The sequence below is a fragment of the Hemitrygon akajei genome, chromosome 6 (genome assembly GCF_048418815.1).
Source record: "Hemitrygon akajei chromosome 6, sHemAka1.3, whole genome shotgun sequence".
Taxonomy (NCBI): domain Eukaryota; kingdom Metazoa; phylum Chordata; class Chondrichthyes; order Myliobatiformes; family Dasyatidae; genus Hemitrygon; species Hemitrygon akajei.
In genome coordinates, this window is record NC_133129.1 from 78,047,617 (window position 1) to 78,069,478 (window position 21,862).

At 42.5% G+C, this 21,862-nt stretch overlaps 1 protein-coding gene across 1 annotated transcript in view; it reads left to right on the top strand.

Annotated features, from left to right (window-relative positions):
- The first annotated feature begins 998 nt into the window (after positions 1 to 998).
- LOC140729175 (neuronal acetylcholine receptor subunit beta-2-like) overlaps positions 999 to 21,862 on the top strand; it is a 60,417-nt gene continuing 39,553 nt past the window's right edge. The window contains exons 1-2 of the mRNA XM_073048647.1: positions 999 to 1,442; positions 20,030 to 20,175. Coding sequence (XP_072904748.1) covers positions 1,397 to 1,442; positions 20,030 to 20,175 — 192 coding nt within the window. The 5' untranslated portion in view covers positions 999 to 1,396. The remainder of the gene's footprint in view (positions 1,443 to 20,029; positions 20,176 to 21,862) is intronic.

Here is a 21,862-nt window from a genome sequence, read left to right on the forward strand (position 1 = left end):
GTGCCTGCACTCTATCAGAGAAATTCTTTACACCCACACACACACCCTCCCCCCCCCCCCCCCCAAACCACCACCAGCCCAAACCATTTCTCTGGTGTGATAAAGGGGCCTTCATCTGAAACATTAACTGTTTCTTTTTTTTTCACAAATTTTGCCTGACTGCTTAGTTTTCCCAGCATTTCCTATTTTCTGTTTTTCATGGAATCACCTGTCCACGCGGACTGTGATGAACATCTATGCCAATCCCATTTGCCAGTATTAGGCCCACTTTCTTCTACTCCTTTCCGATCCAAGTACCGGCCCAACGGTAGCCTTCGCTTGTTGTTCCCTGTTCTTGCTGTTGCCGTTCCAGATATTCATCAGCCTCTGGTCGGTTCAGTTTAACTATCCGGCCAGATAGTTCTAACCTCCTTACTGATAACAATACACATCACAGAACAAAAAACTTAATGTATTGGCGAAAAAGCAAGCAGCTGGAGGTCAGGCAGGACTTGTTAATTTTCTCCCGACAAGTGTTGCAGGAACTGCAGAACTTATTATTTATTTATTACTGCGAATAGTCCCTCGGCCCTTCCCGAGCCACGTCGCCCGGCAATCCCCGATTTAACCCTAGCCTAATCACTTCCATTGCCATGCACATAAAGAACACCTTCTTCTTTACATCCTTCCCCCACCTTCTCCCCTAATATAAACTATGTCTTTTTCCTAGATCTATCGAAGAGTTACAGACCTGAAATAGTGACTGTTCCGCTCGCAATATCTGCTGCCTGACCTGCGGAATTTTTATCCATCACTTTCTACTTTCGATTCAATTTCTAGATCCTGCAACCTTTTTTTTCCATCGTCATGGCAACTTTGAAGATGTGGCATTGTTGGTCTAGAAGCCTGTCCCCCTCAGCAACTGCTGGGTGGACGGATTGACGACGCGTGGGCAAGGAGTAGATATTCAAAAGTTTGTGGGAGTCAGTGCAATGTCACAGTGTAGAGATAGGATATGGAATGCTGATGGGTAGAGTCGGAGAGAGAGATAGGGACGGCCACAGAGGACAGCGTGCAGCCTGCAGCTATTTATAAGTACAGAAAGATAAAGGTTTATTTTGCCCATTCATCCGACCGGCAGAGAGTCTTTCCTCATAACCTAGACACCCAGTCCAATGGGGGTGACTCTTTCATTCACTCTCCCGTTGTTCACGACTTTCATGCTCGCTCCCTCCTCCCCCTCTCCACAATCTCCCCTCCCCATTCCGTTCTCGCCGATCCGGAGCCGGACTCGCCTTCTGCCTTCGTCAGCCTGCGTGCGGATCAAAGGAAGCGAGAGCTGAGAGGGGGCTCGCTCCGCCTGTTCGCAATTCCGGCCTCGCCTGGGTAACCAGAAGGGGATCTAGGGGTGAAGACCATGCTGTTAACGTTAACAGTCTCCTTGCTGTTTCTCGTCTGCGAAAGTAAGTGCAAACTGGTCTTCCCGTGGTTATCGACCGGGGTGAATTTAACCAAATGTGGGGGAAATCTTATCCCAAAGGTACAGGGACAGGATCGCATGAGCTGATCTCTAGGAGTACAGTATTCGCAGAATTCACACCAATCGCAGTGTGTTACTGATGCAGCGCGTTGCCAACCGGCTCAATGTGCCGGTTGTTTATTTCGGAGGATGCGGGAGGCTCGGAACCTGGGTCCCTCTGCTGTATATTCAGCACTGTCGGCGCACGTTATAGTAACGCCTTCCCAGGGAACGATCTCTGCAGGGCAGCGCATCATCTCCCATTATCCGACTTGTCATTTGAGTGGAACTTTCTAGAAAACTTGAATTTTGTTAATGGCAGCAAGAGTACTATAATTAGTTCCTAACCGGAAGCATTGACACAGTCCCGTGAGCTCCTGCAGAAGTTGACACTCCCTACTCCAATTCACTCTTACTTATTTGAAGCATATCCCGCTCTGCTCTCTCTACCTCCTACTCAAAATCCCGAAAGCGGACTGTCCGGGTAGGCCTATTGGCTCTGCCTGCCCCACTGAACTCTTATCTCGATTCCATTCCATCCCCTTTGGTTTTATTCCTTCTCACCTACATCCACGGCTCTTCTCATGCTCTCGATCTCTGCACTAACTTTCAATTCCCTGTCCCTGACCGCCTCATTTTCACCTTGGATGTTCAGTCCCTGTACACGTCTGTCCCCGTTCAGGAAGGGCTCAAAGCCCCACACACAAAATGCTGCAGGAACTGAGCAGGAGAGTCGCATCCATGGAATAGACCATATAGTCAATGTTTCGGGCAAAGACCTTTCAGCAGAACCGGAGAAAATAAGATGAGGAATAGAGTTAGAAAGTGAGGGGAGGGGAGGGAGAAACACAAGGTGACAGGTGAAACCGAGAGGGGGAGGGGTGAAGTAAAGAGCTGGAAAGTTGATTGGTGAAAGAGTTACAAGTCTGGAGAAGGGAGAATCTAACCAGCAGACAGAAGGCCATGGAAGAAAGAAGAAGGGGGGTGGGGGGAAGAAGCATCAGAGTGAGGTAAGGGGCAGGCAAGGAGATAACGTTAAAGAGGGAAAAGGGGACGGGGAATGGTTAAAGGGGGGGGGGGCCATTACTGGAAGTTCAAGAAATCAATGTTCATGCTGTCATTGGAGGCTACCTAGAGGTAATATAAGGTGTTGTTCCTCCAACCTGAGCGTGGCTTCATTGTGACAGTAGAGGAGGCCATGGATAGTTGTATCGGAATAGGAAGTGGAATAAAAATGGGTGTCCACTGGGAGATCCCACTTTTTCTGGTGGATGGAATGTAGGTGCTTGGTGAAGCGGTCTCACAATCTATGTCAGGTCTCATCTATATACAGGAGGTCACAGAGGGAGCACTGGACACAGTATATGACCCCAACAGGCTTACAGGTGAAGTGTCGCCTCACCTGGAAGGACTGTTTGGGGCCCTGAATGGTAGTGAGGGAAGAAGCAAAATGTGATGGGGGGGGGGGGGGAGGGAAAGGTCTGCTTGGCTGTGGGATCCCATTGGAGATGGCAGAAATTGCAGAGAATTATGTGCTGGGTGCAGTGAGTACAGGCCCTGAGCCATCAAACACTCCTCATATGGTAAGTCATTAAATCCCAGAAACATTTTCGTGAATGAACTTTGAATCCTCTCCAATGTCGGCACATCCTTTCTTTGATAAAGAGCCTAAAGCTGCTCATAATACACCAAATAAGGCCTCAGCAGTGCCTTATAAAACTATAACATTACATTCTAGTCTTCTCAAAATGAATGTTAACATTGCATTTGCCTTCCACACCACTGACTCAACCTGCAAATTAACCTTTAGGGAGTCTGCACAAGGACTCAAGTCCCTTTGCACCTCAGTTTTTTAAATTTTTTTAAATTTAGAAAATAGTCTCTACTTTTATTTTTCCTACCAAAGTGCATGACCATACACTTCCCAACATAGCATTCCATCTGCTACTTCTTTGCCCATTCTCCTAATCTGTCTAAGTCCTCTGTAGCCTCTCTGCTTCCTCAATACTACCTGCTCCTCCACCTATCTTAGCGTTGTCTGCAAACTTTGGAAAAAAAGATTGAGAATCCTCAGGATTTTACTTGGGTTTGGTTAACAATTCAACTAAAAGCAGCTTGTTCTCAGTCAGTCAAACTTATCTGTGTCATGTTGAAATGAATCCAATCTTTGAGAAAGTGAACAAAACAAAAAGAAGATGCTAGAGGAACTCAGAGTGCTAGGTAGTATCAATGCAGGGAAGTGGACAGTCAAAATATCAGGTCGCGACCCTTCACCTGGACACTTCATCTTCATTGTTGTCCAGATGAAGAGCTTTGACAACAGAAGTCAACTGTCCATTTCCCTCCATAGATGCTGCCTGATCCACTGATTTTTTGCTCCAGATTCCAGCATCTGTAGTCTCTTATATCAACAATGGGAAAGTGGTGTTCACTTCACTTTGGTTTCCCTTGGTCGTGGCAAGAGTGAGGACTGTGCTAGAGGGAAACCATTGAAAAGAACAAGGCCCATTTTTGTGTGAGTTTCACTTGGCTCAATAAAAAGAAGTGAGGTTTAAATGGGGCGGCCACTATGGGAGTGGCATTATTGGAGTAGACAGAGTTAGAGGCTTACCTCCAGAGCAGGGGTTCCCAACCTGGGGTCCATGGATTCCATGCTTAATGGTATTTGTCTATGGTTGAGAACACCTGTTCTAAAGGCTTCAGTGAGAAGAGGTGGTGGCAAAGGTTCCAGAGGGTCTGTTGGTTCGGCCAATAATAATAAAACTCTGAAGTTTGAGGCTTTTCCTCAAAAGGTTTCAGCAAGGAGCCACAGATGAGGTGCAGGCAAGGTTATTTTTAGAGCAGTTGACTAAAAGAATATCAAATTACAACTAAAGTAGGGATGCATAATCGGGTGATGTGTTGTAGCTGCAAGATGTCGGAGATGGTGGACCCCACTGTGATTCCTGATGACCACATCTGCAGCAAGTGTAGGTTGTTTGAGGATCTCAGGCTCAAAGTTATGGACTGGAATCTGTGCTTTAAACAGCGCAATGCAACAGGGCGTGGGAGAGTTACCTGCACACCGTCTTTCAGGAGGCAGGTTGAAAGTAAGTCACCTGGGAGCTTAACATCACGGAGACATGAAATATCAAAAGTACAGATAGGTGAGCAGGGTTGGGTAGGGTAACTTTGTTGGTTAAAAAAAAAATGAAATCATATTCTTAGGACAAAGTGCCGTAAGATCAGAAGATGTAGAATTCTTGTGGGGAAAATTAAGAAGCTCAAGGGTAAAAAGACCCTGATTAAAATTATATACAGGTCTTCAAACACTAGCCAAGATGTGGGGTATAAATTACAAACTGGAGTAGAAATGACATGTAAAAAGGGCAATATTACAATGGCAGGTGGGTGCTCAGTAAGCAGGTGGATTGTAAAAATCATATTGGTGTTGGATTGCAAGAGAAGAAACTTGTAGAATGTCTTCAAAATGGCTGTTTAGATCAGCTTGAGATTGAGCTCACTAGTTCTAGATTGGATGATTTATAATGAACAAGAATTGATTAGGAAGCTTAAGGTAAAGGAACCTTTTGGAGCCAGTGAACATAATATGGAATTTGCCCTGGAGTTCAAGAGGGAGAAGCTAAAATCAGATATATCAGCATTACAGTAGAGTAAAGATAACTACAGATGCATGATGGAGCAGCTAGCCAAATTTGATTGGAAGGGGACACCAGCAGGAATTATGGTACAACAACTATGGCTGGAGTTTCTGGGAGTAATTTGAAAAATGCAGGATCACTCTATCTCACAAAAGAAGCACTCTGAAGGAAGGCAACTGTGGCTGATAAGGAAAGTCAAGGACTGCATAAAAGCAAAAGAGAGGATATACAATATAACAAAAAAAATTGGAAGCTAGAGAATTGGAAAGCTTTATAAAACAACAAAAGGCAACTAAAAAGCAATAAGGAGAAAAAGAATGAAATATGAAGTTAACCTAGCTAATAATATAAAAGAGGATAACAAAAGTTTAATCAGATATATAGAATAAAAGGGAGGCAAGAGTGTACATTGGACTGATGGAAAATATGTTGGAGAATAAGTAATGGACCACAAAAAATGGTGGATGAACTGAATAATAATTTTTGTGTCGAAGACATCAGCAGCATGCCAGAAATACAAGAATGTCAGAGGGGAGGTGTGAGTCAGTGTTAATAAGGAGAAAATGTTTGAGAAGCTGTAAGGACTGAAGAAAGATAAATCACCTGGACCAGATGAACTATACTCCAAGGTTTTAAAGAGGTAGCTGAAAAGATTGTGGATGCATTAGTATTGATCATTGAAGAAACATTAGGTTTTTCAAATAGTTCCCGAGGGCTAGAAAACTGCAAATATCACTCCATTCTTTAAGAAGGGAGAGAGACAAAAGAAAAAAATATATAAGTCAGTTAGCCTGCCTTCAATGGTTGGCTTTATTAGAGTCTAATACTAAAGATAAGTTTTCAGGATACCCTTGGAAGTGCATGATAAAATTGGCCGAAGTCAGCATGGTTTCCTTTAGGAAAAATCTTGCCTGACCAATCTGTTGGAATTATTTGAGGAAGTAACAGACAGGATAGACAAAGGGCTGTCAGTGGATGTTGTTTGCTTGGATATTCAAAAGGCTTTTGGCAAGCCACCATACCTGAGGCTGCAAAACAAGGTAAGAGCCCATGGTATTACAGGAAATATAATAACATGGACAGAAGATTGGCTGTCTGGCAGAAGGCAAAGAATGGGAATAAAGAGGACCTTTACTGCTAGGCTACCGGTGACTAGTGGTGTTCCACAAGGGTTAATACTGGATCTAATATTGATGATCTGGATTATTAACTTTGTGGTTACATTAGTGAATGCAGGGAGTCTGCAGAAAAATTGGAACAGATTAGGAGAATGGGCATAGAAATGGTAGATGGAAAACAATGTAGGAAAATGTATGGTCATACACTTTGCTAGAAGGAATAAAGGCATAGACTATTTTCTAAACAGGGAGTGAATTCAGAAATCAGATGTGCACAAAGTCTTGGGAGTTCTAGTGCAGGAATGTTAACTTGCAGCACACACAAAATGCTGATGGAACGCAGCAGGCCAGGCAGCATCTATAGGACGAAGCACAGTCGACGTTTCTGGCTGAGATCCTTCGTCAGGACACCTTTAATAGCGGGTCTGGATCAAAGTATGATCAAAAAGTTGAAGGACCGAAGAAATTACAGATGGGGAGCAGTTAGAGAGGGTTTCACTGAACTCCCGTCGAAGAGAAGATTTGAACTTCTTTAGTGTAGGCGTCACTAGCAGAGGCTTTGCAGTAGTGAATTTGAAAACGCAAACATGAGGAAATCTGCAGATGCTGGAAGTTCAAGCAACACACACAAAATGTTGGTGGAACGCAGCAGGCCAGGCAGCATCTATAGGAAGAAGCACCCGAAATGTAGACTGTGCTTCTTCCTATAGATGCTGCCTGGCCCACTGCATTCCACCAGCATTTTGTGTGTGTTGCTTGAATTTCCAGCATCTGCAGATTTCCTCGTGTTTGTGTTAACTTGCAGGCTGAGTTGATAGCAAGGAAGGCAGAAGCAATGTTAGTGTTTATTTCAAGAGGACTAAAATAAAAAAATATAAGAGCAAAGATGTAATGCTCAGGTTTTATAATGCATTTGTCAGAACATATTTGAAGTATTCTGGGAGAGTCTAGGACCAGCAGGCACAGCCATGGGATGCAGTTTGAACAGAGATGCAAAGGAATTTCTTTAGCAAGAGGGAGGTGAATCTGGAATTGAATGTCACAGATGCTTATGGAGGCCAAGTAATTGATTATATTTAAAATGGGGGTTGATAGGTTCTTGATCAGTGAGAATGTCAAAAGTTTCTGGAAGAAGGAAGGAGAATAAGGTTGAGAGGGATGATAAATCAGTTTCGATCTTATGGTGAAGCAGACTCGATGGGTCAAATAGCACAATTCTCTTACTATGTTTTCTGGTCTTATTTTAGATCAACATCCTTCATTCAGTAATTTAATAAAGGATATCAAAGCAACAGGAGGTTAGATAAACATACAGTAAAGCTTAAACTCAATTTGTAGTCCTGCTGAATGAAGATTGGTTCATGAATAGAAATGCATTTATGCCCCAGGGAAATGTATTCACAACTAGGAGAATATATTAATTTGTATATTTGATACAACTATAAGATATACTTTTGCATCTGTTAAAATAGCCAAAAGTGCTTTTCAGAATTTTAATTTTCACATATTAAAATATGACATTTTTAATATATTTAGAAGTAACAATATTTTACTTGAGCAGTAATTTGCTATTCATTTTGTGTAGGCTAAGAAGTAAATTATGCAATTCAGCTGACAGGATTTAGCAACAAACAGATCATAGATTCAGAGCTCATTTGGCCCGTCAGATCTACACAAATTCCATCTGTCACATCTCCTCACTCTTGTAGCACTGCAGATTGTTTTCCCTTTATTTCTACCATGCAGACCAGATCATAAGTAGTCTCTGCAAAATACTGTAAGCTATTTTTCTTCATTTCCCAATCTCCTCTCACTCTCTGGTCCAGATGAAACGTCTTAACCAAAACATCGTCTGTCCACTTCCCCTCACATTTCTGCATGACCTGCTGAGTACCTCCGTATTTTTGTTTGCTGCTGAATCTTTTGTCTTTCACATTTAACTCTTGTATTCTGTAGTCTTTGAACTATCAACCAACGGCAACAGTTTCACTCTATTTGCCCTTATCTTATAGAACTCTACCAAGTTTCTCTTCAAGGATAAAAACACAGCTGAAATCCTTAGGTCTAGACTGTTCTAGTTAGACCTTTCTGCATGTTCTTTAGAACATCTAAATGACTTGTGAGGGCCAAATCAAAATTTTAATGCACATACAGATAAAAACTTGGAGTGCTTTATTGATGAAATGTGGCCTGCGTGCTTGGTTCAGTAATGTTAACAGATAAGCTGTCACATACACTCAGTGGCCACTTTATTCGGTACTGCCTATACCTAATGAAGTGGCCAGTGTGTTATGTTCATGGCCACCTGCTGCTGTTGACCATCCAGTTCAAGGTTTCACCACAGTTGTAGCATGTGGTTACTTGAGTTACTGCCACCCTCCTGTAAGTTTGAACCAGTCTGGCCATTCGCCTCGGACTTCTCTTGTTAAGAAGCGATTCCACCCATAGAACTGCTGCTCACTGGATGTATTTTGTTTCTCTCACTATTCTCTGTGAACTCTAGAGATGGTGTACGTGAAAATTCCAGGAGATCAGCAGTTTCCGAGATACTCAAACCATATACTGTACCATGTATGACACCAACATACTAGACCAACCCAAAGGCACATACTCATTCAAGTAGGTCTTGACAAAGTCAGTGACAACTGGGACATGTTCAATCTGATCCAAAGATGAATCCCTGTACACCAAATTCAAAGCAGACCTGCAAGATTTTATCCACATCCCTTGACCATACCTTCACAGTCCTCACCATGGTGAAGCGGTCCTCAGTCTCTGCCTGTATACCAGGTGAAAAGTACAACCAATTGATCAGACTTCCCGAAGTGCGGGCATGGGATGACATCTGCTGCAAGAGGTGAAATGAGTGGGATAATTTAAAGCAGGAATTCTTGCTCATTGGACCCATTATAGAGCAAACAGAAGTAAACCCTGCAGCTGAGCTTTCCAGAACCCGATTATAAAATTCATTGGTAGGTCCATAGTTACAGAGCACTATACATCATTACTGATAAAATCCCTGCTAAATCTCAGTGGCCACTTTATTAGGTACTTCCTGTACCAAAATAATGGCGACTGAGTGTATGTTCATGGCCTTTCTCTGTTGTAGCCCATCTTCTTCAAGGTTTGATGTGCATTCAGAGAAGCTCTTCTGCACACCACTGTTGTAATACATAGTTATTTGTGTTACTCTTGTCAGTTTGAAGCAGCCTGGCCATTCTCCTCTGATCTCTCATTAACAAGGTGCATTTTCCCACAGAACTGCCACTCACTGGATTACTTTCTTTTGCACCATTCTCTGTAAACTGTTGTACATGAAAATTCCAGGAGATCAGCAGTTTCTGAGATACTCAAACTACCCTGTCTAGCATCAACAATCATTGCATGGTCAAAGGCACTTAGATCACATTTCTTTCTCATTCTGATATTTGGTCTGAACAACAACTGAACCTCTTGACCATGTCTGCATGCTTTTATGCATTGAATTGCTGCCACATGGTTAGCTGATTAGATATTTACATTAACGAGCACGTGAACACATGTACCCGATAAAGTGGCCACTGCGTGTATATTAAACAGTCACAGAAAGGAAATAAATCTCACATAAACTTCCCTTGAGCACATGATGTGTAAGAACTGGCTACCATATTTGTGGAGACAGAAAACTGCAGAGGTGGGAATTGGGAGAAACACACACTATGCTGGAGAAGTCAGCAGGTCAGACAACATCTATGGAGGGAAATAGGCAGTTGATGGTTTGGGTTGAGAATCTTCAGCACAGATGAGGTGTCTTGACTAGAAATACTGCCTGTCCATTCTGCTCTATAGATGCTGTCTGACCCAATGAGTTCCTCCAGCAATTTGCGTGTTGTAATACGTTTATATTTGTAATTATAGGATGTACTTCTGCAATAATTAATTAGCCAGATGCCACTGGGTATGTTGAAAACCCAGTAAGTCACAATGTAAGTAAGATGTAGAAAAGACATCTGGTTGTTGGTACGAAATAAAATGTAGAGTACAGGCTATTTGTTGAACTCTGTTCCCGACATTTGGATCAATGAATCACATTGGCAAGAATATGGGAAGGAGAGCAAGCAAGTAGGCAGTAGTAAGCCAATTCTCTAATAGTATTGTTGTACAGAAATCACTGAAAGCCAACAGGCAGATACAGCAGACGGGAAGGAAAATAGAATGATACTTTTTATTGCAAGAGGTTTGAGTACAGGAGTAAAGATGTCTTCTTACAATTGGAGCCTTGGAACCATTCCTGGCTTATTCTATACAGTTTTGGTACTGTTACTCAAGAATACAATACTTGCTGTAAAGTACTTGCAAGGCTTTTAGAATGATTCCGGGAATGAGAGGGTTAACATATGAAGAATGTTTGACCACTCTTGGACTGTACTCCTTGGAGTTTAGAAGAATGAGGGGGGACCTCATAGAAAGAATGTTAAAAGGCATGGACAAAGTGAATGTGGCAAAGTTGTTTCCCATGGTGGGGGAGTCTAGTACGAGAGGACATGGCTTGAGGATTGCAGGGTGCCCATTCAGAACAGAGATGCGAAAAAAAATTTTTAGCTAGAGGGTGGTGAATCTATGGAATTTGTTGCCACGGGTGGCAGTGGAGGCCAAACAATTGGGTGTATTTAAGGCAGAGATTGATAGGTATCTGAGTAGTCAGGGCATCAAAGGTTATGGTGAGAAGGCGGGGGAATGGGACTAAAGGGGAGATTGGATCAGCTCATGATAAAATGGCGGAGCAGACTCGATGGGCTGAATGGCCGACTTCTGCTCCTTTGGCTTATGGTCTTATGGCTTGTAGTACAGTATTTGCAAGATTACTTCCTAAGATGACAGATTTGTTCAAAAATAAATTCAAGCACCAAATTAACAGAATGTAACATTAGAAATAGAAACAGGAAGAGGCTATTTGGTCGCTCTGTCACTTAATAAAATCCTAATAGATCTTGACCCAAGTACTATTTTTTTGTACCAACCCCATATCCTTTGACTTCCTTAATATCTCGAACCTATCAACTTATCTGGAATGTACTTAACAAATGAGCACAGTGGCTAATAGAGCTGCTTCCTCAGCAACCCATGTTCAATCTTGACCTGTGCCTTGTACAACAACAGAATTCCTCCCCAGCAAGATTGATCCTTATCCTTGCCGAAACAGAGTTTTAACATACTTCATTCACCAGCAGGCATCAGAGGGAGGCTCGTTTAAAGCTATAGAGAATCCAGGGATATGGAGATTGTTTTATCTGATATACAATTTCATTTTGGGAATTTTCCACATGGATCCAATGACACTGGCAGAAGATTGGCTGACAGGCAAGAAGCAAGGAGTGGGAATAAGGAGGGCCTTTTCTGCTTCGCTGCCAGTGACTAGTGGTGTTCCACAGGGGTCTGTTTTGGGACTGATAACTTTTTACGTTATATGTCAGTGATTTGGTCGATGGAAATGATAACTTTGTGGCCAAGATTGTGGATGATGTAAAGATAGTCAGGGTCGGCGTCATTTCGTGTGGATGAAGCAGGGTATCCACAGAAAAACTTGGACAGATTAGGAAAATGGGCAGTGAAGTAACAGATGGAATATAGTGTTAGGAAGTGTATGGTCATGCACTTTGGCAGAAGATATAAAGGTGTACACTATTTTCTAAACAGGGAGAAAATTCAGAGATCAGATGTGCAAAGGTTCTTGGGAATCCTCATGCAAGATTTCATAAAGGAACTCGCAGTTTTAATCGGTAGTAAGAGCATAAGACATAGGCCACTCGGTCCATTGAGACTGCTTCTCATCTCTGTTCTAAATGGGCATCTAAGACATCCTCTCCACATGCGCACTGTTTAGGCCTTTCAATATTTGATAGGTTTCAATGAGATCCCCTGTCATTCTTTTAAATTCCATTGAGTACAGGTCCAGAGCCATCACATGCGCCTCATACTTTAACCCTTTAATTCCCAGAATTATTCTCGTGAATCTGCTCTGGATCTTCTCCAGTGCCAGCACATCTTTTCTTAGATAAGGGGCCCAAACTTGCTCACAATACTCCAAGTCTGACAAATGTCTTATAAAACCTCAGCATCACATCCTTGCTCTTATATTCTAGTTCTCTCAAAATGAATACTAACATTGCATTTTCCTTCCTTAACTACAAGTGACTCAACCTGCATGATAATCTTCAGAGAATCTTGCGCAAGGACTCCCAAGTCCCTTTGCACCTCTGATTTTTGAATGTTCTCCATGTTTAGAAAATAGTCTATACTTTTATTCCCTCTACTAAAGCGTAGGGAAGTACACTTCCCTATACTATACTCCATCTGCCACTTCTTTGTCCATTCTCCCAATATGCCCAAGTCCTTCTGCTTCCTCAACACAACATGCACCTCCACCTATCTTTGTATCCTCTGCAAACTTGGCCAAAATGGCATCAATTCTGTAATCCAAGTCTGTAGCATATAACCTGAAAAGAACCAGTCTGAAAATCAACCCCTGTGGAACACCACTTGTCATCGGCAGCCAACCAAATAGACCCCTTTATTCTGACTTGAGCAGGGGTAAAGGAACCCCTGAGAGGCAGTGATCATAATATGATAGAATTCACCCTGCAGTTTGAGGGGGAGAAGATAATATCAGATATATCAGTATTACAATAGAGTTAAGGAAATTTTAGAGGCATGAGAGAGGATTTCGCCAAAGTTGATTTGAAAGGAACACTGGCAGAGATGATGGCAAAGCAGCCGTGGCTGGAATTTCTGGGAGCAATTCAGAAGGTGCAGGATAGAAATATCCCAAAGATGACGAAGTATTCTGAAGGGAGGATAAAACAACCATGACTGACAAGGGACATCAAAGAGAGCATGAGAGCAAAAGAGATGGCATCTAATCAAGCAAAAATTAGTGGGGATTTAAAGGATTGGGAAGTTTTTAAAAACCACCAGAAGGCAAAGATTAAATATGAAGATAAGCTAACCAAAAATATCAAAGAGGATATCAAAAAGCTTTTTTAAGATAAAGAATAAAAGAGAGGTGAGAGTGGAAATTGGACTGTTGGAGGGGTGGTAATGGTGGAGGGGTAGTAATGGTGGACAAAGAAATGGCAAATGAACTTAATAAGTCTTATGCATCAGTCTTCACTGTGGAAGACACCAGCAGTATGCCAGACATTCAAGAGTGTCGGAGGCAAAAGTGAATGTAGTTGCTATGGTTAAGGAGAAGATGCTTGGGAAGCTGAAAACTGAACCAGATGAACTACACCCTAGAGTTCTGAAAGAGGTAGCTGAAGAGTTTGGGGAGGCATCACTAATGATCTTCCAAAAATCACTAGATTCTGGAATGGTTCTAGAGGACTTAGAAATTGCAAATGTCACTCTTTATGAAGGGAGGGAGGCAGAAGAAAGGAAATTATAGGCCAGTTAGCCTGACTTCAGTGGTTGAAAAGATCTTGGAGTCCATTATTAAGGATGAGGTTTTGGAGTACTTGGAGGCACATTATAAAGTAGCCCAAAGTTAGCATGGTATCCTTAGAGGAAACCTTGTCTGAAAAATCTATTGGAATTCATTGAGAAAATAACAGGCAGAATGCACCAAGGGGAGTCAGTCTTTGTTGTTTATTTGGATTTACAGAAGGCCTTTTAGAACTGCCACACATGAGGCTACTTAACAAGATAACAGTCTCTGGTATTACAGGAATTATACTAGCATAGATAGAATATTGGCTGATTGGCCAATCCAGTATTGCCTTTCTCCTAGTGGGCTCAGCCACAAGATGCTCTAAAATACCATTTCATAGGCAATCTACAAATTCCCACTCTTGGGATCCAGCACCAACCTGATTTTCCCCAATCTTCCTGCATATTGAAATCCCCATGACTATCATGACATTGCCCTTTTTACATGCCTTTTCTATCTCCCTTTGAAATTTGTATTCCACATCCTGGCTACTAGTTGGAGGCTTGTATAAAACTTCCATCATGGTCTTTTTACCCTTGCAGTTTGTCAGCTTTACCCACAAGGATTATGTCTTCTGATCTTATGTCACCTCATTCTAATGATTTAATTTTAACAGATATTTTACCAACAGAGCCACCCCACCCCCTCTGCTTACCTGCTTGTCCATTTCATATGAAGTGTATCCTTGGATGTTAAGCTCCCAACTATGATCTTCTTTCAGCTATGTCTCAATGATCCCCACAATGTGATGAAATGTTAGCTTTTTTTTTTGAGAGGACTAGAACTATAATGTTGTTATATAATATCACCAAGGATATAATTCTGAGGCTTTATGAGATATTAGTCAGACTGCACTTGAAATATATTGACCAGTTTTGGATGCCTTATCTAAGAAAGTATGTGCTGGCATTGGAGAGGGTCCAGAGGAGGTTCTTGAGAATGATCATGGAAATGAAAGGGTTATGTAAGAGGAATACACTAAAAAATTCTCGTTGAATTCAGCAAGCTAGGCAGCATCTATAGAAAAGAGTAAACAGTCAACGTTTCAGATTGAGACCCTTCATCTTGGCCTGAAACTGTAACTGTTTACTCTTTCCATAGTTGAAGACTGGCTTGCTGAGTTCTTTTGGATTTCCATCATTTGCAGGTTTTCTCATTTTAATGTATGTGGAGTGCTTGTAGGCTCTGGGTCTGTTCTCACTGGAGTTTAGAAGAATGAGAGGGGATCTCATTGAAACTCAGCCAGCATTGAAAAGCCCAGGTAGAGTGGATGTGGAGAGGATGTTTCCTAGAGTGGGAGAGTCAAGGACCAAAGGGCAAAGCCTCAGAATACAAGGATTTCCCTTTAGATGGACATGAGGAGGAATTTCTTTAGCCAGAGGGTGGTGAAACTGTGGAATCATTGCCTAGCATCTCTGGAGGCCAAGACATTGGTATATTTAAAGCAGAGGTTGGTAGGTTTTTGACATATTAAGGGTGTCAATGGTTACAGGAAGAAGTCAGGTGAATGGTGTTGAGAGGGATAATAAATTAGCCACGATATAATGGTGGAGCAGACTCAATGGGCCGAATGGCTTAATTTTGCTCCTATGTCTTATAGTCTTAAGGCATAGTTCAGTCGTAGAATTGGTGAAGACAAATCTGTACTTGAAGGTATTATGTAGTCCTTGGTTGAGGTAAAATATGGGAATTTTATTGTGAAGGACTGTAAGTGGTTGGGCCATTAATGGAGACAAGGATATCAGTCTGTTGGGAAGTTAGTTTTAGTCTTAGATCAAGGCCTTATGAAAAATAAATTGTGATTTATTGAAGTTCAATAGGAATGTAATGTGCAAACCATAAGCACAAGTGATTCTGCAGGTGCTTGAATTGCAGAGTAATACACACAACGTGCTAGAGGAACTCAATGGCTCAGGCAGCATCTATGGAGAAGAATAAAGAGTTGATGTTTTGGGCCGAGACCCTTCATCAGGATTGGAAAGGCACTGGGAAGAAGCCAGAATAACTAGGAGGGGAGGGTTTAAAATTCATAAAGGGAAACTAGAAGATACAAGGAAGACAACATTTCCTTAGGTCCCCCACCACCACGTTCAGGAACAGTTATTACCTTCCACCTGAAGGTAATTCATCTTCGCAGGGAGTTAGGCAAAACTGTTCAGAAAAATCGGAAAGTCTATACATTGTGATTACCCTGATCCAGACTCATAATTATTTAATGTCATTTCCAGTACTTAAGTGTAAAGGAGAACAAAATAATTGTTACTCTGGATCCAATGCACCACAAAAACAAAACACATTAAGATAAAAAATGCAACAATGAAAAAACACAATTGATATAAATACATAAGATAGCTTATAAACATAGATTGATTTTATGTCTATTAAAGTGATGCTAGGCACAGGAGTGTCTGTACATAAATTGAACATAGAATAGTACAGCACAGTACAGGCCCTTTGGCCCACAATGTTGTGCCGACCCTTAAACCCTGCCTCCCATATATCCTCCCACCTTAAGTTCCTCCAAATACCTGTCCAGTAGTCTCTTAAATTTCACTAGTGTATCTGTCTCCACCACTGACTCAGGCAGTGCACTCCATGCACCAACCACTCTCTGAGTAAAAAACCTTCCTCTAATATCCCCCTTGAACTTCCCACCCCTTACCTTAAAGCCATGTCCTCTTGTATTGAGCAGTTGTGCCTTGGGGAAGAGGCGCTGGCTGTCCACTCTATCTATTCCTCTTAATATCTTGTACACCTCGATCATGTCTCCTCTCATCCTCCTTCTCTCCAAAGAGTAAAGCCCTAGCTCCCTTAATCTCTGATCATAATCCATACTCTCTAAACCTGGCAGCATCCTGGTAAATCTCCTCTGTACCCTTTCCAATGTTTCCACATCCTTCCTATAGCGAGGCAACCAGAACTGGACACAATACTCCAAGCACGGCCTAACCAGAGTTTTATAGAGTTGCATCATTACCTTGCGACTCTTAAACTCTATCCCTCGACTTATGAAAGCTAACACCCCATCAGCTTTCTTAACTACCCTATCTACCTGTGAGCTAACTTTCAGGGATCTGTGGACATGTACCCCCAGATCTCTCTGCTCCTCCACACTACCAAGTATCCTGCTATTTACTTTGTACTCTGCCTTGGAGTTTGTTCTTGCAAAGTGTACCACCTCACACTTCTGGTTGAACACCATCAACTCCATCTGCCACTTCTCAGCCCACTTCTGCATCCTATCACTGTCTCTCTGCAATCTTCGACAATCCTCAACACTATCCACAACACCAGCAACCTTTGTGTCATCTGCAAACTTGCCAACCCACCCTTCTACCCCCACATCCAGGTCATTAATAAAAAATCACGGTCCCAGAACCGATCCTTGTGGGCACCACTAGCCACAACCCTCCAATCCGAATGTACTCTCTCCACCACGACCTTCTGCCTTCTGCAGGCAAGCCAATTCTGAATCCACCTTGCCAAACTTCCCTGGATCCCATGCCTTCTGACTTTCTGAATAAGCCTACTGTGTGGACTTTTATCAAATGTCTTACTAAAATCCATGTAGATCACATCCACTGCACTACCCTCATCTATATGCCTGGTCACCTCCTCAAACAACTCTATCAGGCTTGTTAGGCACGATCTGCCCTTCACAAAGCCATGCTGACTGTCCCTGATCAGACCATGATTCTCTAAATGCCCATAGATCCTATCTCTAAGAATCTTTTCCAACAGCTTTCCCACCACAGATGTAAGGCTCACTGGTTTATAATTACCCGGACTATCTCTACTACCTTTTTTGAACAAGCGGACAACATTCGCCTCCCTCCAATCCTTGGATGCCATTCCTGTGGACAACGAGGGCATAAAGGTGCTAGCCAGAGGCACGGGAATCTCTTCCCTTGCCTCGTGGAGCAGCCTGGGGAATATTCCGTCAGGCCCCGGGGACTTAACTGTCCTAATGTATTTTAACAACTCCAACACGTCCTCTCCCTTAATATCAACATGCTCCAGAACTTCAACCTCACTCATATTGTCCTCACCATCATCAAGTTCCCTCTCATTGGTGAATACCGAGGAGAAGTATTCACTGAAGACCTCGCTCACTTCCACAGCCTCCAGGCACATCTTCCCACTTTTATCTCTAATCAGTCCTATCTTCACTCCTGTCATCCTTTTGTTCTTCACACAATTGAAGAACGCCTTGGGGTTTTCCTTTACCCTATTTGCCAAGGCTTTCTCATGCCCCCTTCTTGCTCTTCTCAGCCCCTTCTTAAGCTCCTTTCTTGCTACTCTATATTCCTCAATAGCCCCATCTGATCTTTGCTTCCTAAACCTCATGTTATGCTGTCATCAAACAAGTGCCTCACAGTTTTCAGACCAGGTAAAAATTTCCAACTCAGAGCAATGGTTGGTCTGTGCAGCTATAAAAGAAATTGAGGCAGAACATTGCTGGTGGTCCTGGCATGGATGCTACGTAGCCCCCTTCCCGAGTGGAGTGAGACAGACAGTCTATGACTGACAGAATGATAATGTAGTGTTGTTGGGGGTGTGAAGGGGTAAGTTAGTGGACGGAGGTGTTTTTCAGCCTTATTGCTTGGGGAAAATAACTGCTGTTGAGTCTGATGGTCACTGTTTCCTCTAAGCTGCGTGGGTGCACAGCTGCACAATAACTGAAATGCAGCCATGCACAGGGCCTGTTGCGCAGCTGGAATTTTCTTTTATGTAATGTTAATATAATTTTAAATTATGCTAATATAATTTTGAAGTCTGTGTTAATATAATTGTGAAATACTCTGTAGTTAATTATGTGTTAATATAATCCATAAATTTTATAAATAATAAATATCACAACCTTTACTTTGAAACCTTTTAGAGCTTCAATGTACTTACATTGTCAGTGTTTCAAGTTACAACTCTATTACAAATTGTAACAATAAATGCAGTATAGAAGTCAGCATCTCCTTGTTAATAAACCTTGTCTCTGTCTTGTCAAAACATTTTACTTCTGCCATTTTGCCTGTCGGTTGTTTTCACTGCCCGACATTGTTCACTTGTTTTGTGAATTGTAGTTTGTGATTGTTCAATGTGAAAAATTCTATATTCTAACTTTTTTGTTAAGCAAACAGAAGTATGTGATTTTTGTTAATGAAGCTGACAAGTTAAAGGATAGTGTGCCTATTTTGTTCTCTTGCTTTCAGGTGTAATTCTAAACATTCATAGTATGCCTATTTTAAAAAAAACAGTTGCCTCAAACAAGTGCCTCACAGTTTTCAGACCAGGTTAAAATTTCCAACTCAGAACAATGGTTGGTCTGCGCAGCTATATAAAAAAAATTGAGGCAGAACGTTGCTGGTGGTCCTGGCATGGATGCTACGTAGCCTCCTTTCAGAGGGCAGTGAGACAAACAGTCTATAAGCAGGGTGGGTGGGATCCTTCATGATGATACAAGCCACTTCCTGGTACCTTTCTGTATAAATTGATGGAAGTAGGCTGGTGCCAGTGATGTGTTGGGCGCAGTTCTGACTGCCCTTTGTAGAGCCTTCCTGTCCACACAGTGCTATTTCCATACCATGCAGTGATGCAGCTTGTAGAATGACATGATGAAAGATGTGCACAGACCTGCTCTCTTCAGCCTCCTCAGAAACTAGAGGTGTTGGTAAGCTTTCCTGGTTGTGTAGAATATGTTCTGGGACCATGTGATGTGAGACGTGCACTCCCAGGATTTTTAAACTGTTTGCAGTTTCCACTGCTGTGCTGTCAATAAAAAGAGAGGTGTGAGTGTTGCGAGTTCTCCTGAGATCGATAACCATCTCCCTTGTCTTTTTGACATTGTGTAAGCATTGCAGCAGGCCTCAAGCTCTTCCAGCTCCTCACTGTAGGCTGTCTCGTTGTTGGTGATGAGCATCACCACAGTGTGTCATTGGCGAACTTGACAACGTGTTTATTTGGGTGACTGGCTGTGCAATCATGCGTGAGCGGAGTTTACAGCAGTGGGCTCAGCCCGCAGCCTGGGGAGCACCCGTGTTGAGGATGATGGGGAAGGAGGAGTGGTTGTGCATCCTGACTATCTGAGGTCTGTTAGGAAGTCCAACACCCAGTTTCACCGTGGTGTATTTAGACCAAGGAGTAGGAGTTTGCTCACCAAGGATGAGCTAGGAAAGAAAAATCCAGAAACAAAAACTAGAAGAGTGTTCTAATTTCTTAACACTGATGGACTGCACCCCACTTACACCGTAAATCAAAATAGAAATGGAATCAGTTAAAGGATAGTGTACCTGTTTTGTTTGCTTGCTTTCAGGTGCTCTACCTCCTAATACAGAGGAACGCTTAGCTAGTTATCTCCTACATGCTGATCGCTATAATCGGCTCATCAGACCTGCAAAGAACAGTACTGATATAGTAACCATTGCAATAAAGGTGTCCCTCTCACAGTTAATAAGTGTGGTGAGTACACTATTTTATTTGAAACTATCCATTTGAGATGCAAAGAGACATTGAACTTTGTAAAGATGTCTGCTGTCTGAATGTTGGCTTCTGGTTCAGGTTCACATACATTTCACCCAGATTCCAGCACTTGGTAGTCTTTGTTTTCTCACTTATCACCCTCCAGCAGCTGTCTCCACCTTCACCCTCCCCACACCGCTTATTGTCTGCCTCCTATCCTCCTTCCCTGCCACCTAACTCAATCTGCCTGTCATCCTTCCACACTCCCTGGTCCTCCCCCCCCCCCCCCCCAATCCATCAATCAATGTGTCCAATCACTTCTGGCTTCACTCTCACTCTTTCTAACCATTTCCCATTTCCATTCTGCGTTCACATGCAGGGTTAGGACCCAAATTGTTGAGCATACTGTCTCAATACACGATACTGCTCAGCCTGCTGAGTTCCTCCGGCAGGTGGGTTGTTGGTCAGAGAAATGCAGCAGCAATTCAGAACAGATACAGGCCGACCAGTCCATGCCAACCAGAGTTCCCACATAGTTAGATCTAATTTTCTATGTTTGCCCAATACCCCTCGAAGCCCCGTCCCTCCTTGAACCGCTTCGGCTTCTTCAGTGAAGCTGTTGTACCTGCCTCAACCATGTCTGGCAGTTCATTCCATAAACTCAACACCCTCTGCTTGAAAAAAGTTTCCCTTCAGGTCCCTTTTAAATCCTTCTGCTCTTAAATCTATGCCCTATAGCTTTAGTGTCACCTACCCTGGGTAAAAGACTTACCACACTATATATCTTTCATCATTTTAAACCTTTCTATAAGGTTGTTCCTCATTCTCCTATGTTCTAAGGAATATGACCTAGCCTGGCCAGCCTCTCCCTTGGCTCAGGGCTTCTAGGCCTGGCAATATCCTCAAATCTTTCCTGCACTTTCTGCTTTAACCACATCTTTCCTACAACAGGGTGAACAACGATTTATAATACTGTTGCTCTATTACTACAGCATGATGTCCCAATCCCTGTACTCAGTGCCCTGACCCATGAAGGCCAGTGAGCTAAATGCCGTTCTCCACTCTGTCTACCTGTGATGGCGTTTTCAACAAATATGCAACTGTACGCCTGGGACCCTGTGTTCCACTACATTCCATAGTTCCTCACCATCCGTCAGTCCTACACTGGTTTGACTTTCATCACCTCACACTTGTCTGTATGGAAATTCATTTGCCACTCCTCAACCCACTTCTCCAACTGATCAAGGTCCCCTTGTGATCTACGACAGCCTTCACTGCCAACACCTCCTAATTTTGCGTCAAAATTCAAAGATCAAAGTAAATTTATTATCGAAGTACATATATTCCACCACATACTCTCCTGAGATTCATTTTCTTGAGGGCATTCACAGTAAATACAAGGAAACACAACAGAATCGATGAAAAACTGCAGGTAAACATCCAATGTGCAAAAAACAACAAGCTGTGCAAGAACTAACATATAACAAAAAAAACGATAATAATAAATAAGCAATAAATATTGAGAATGGGTTGTAGAGCCCTTGGAAGGTGAGTCCATAGTTTGTGGGATCACTTCAGTGTTGGAGTGACTGAAGCTGAGTGAAGTTCTCCCCTCTGGTTCAAGAGCCCGATGATTGAGGGGTATATTTGTTTCTTTATCTCCTTCCTGATGCAGCAGCCCAAAAGG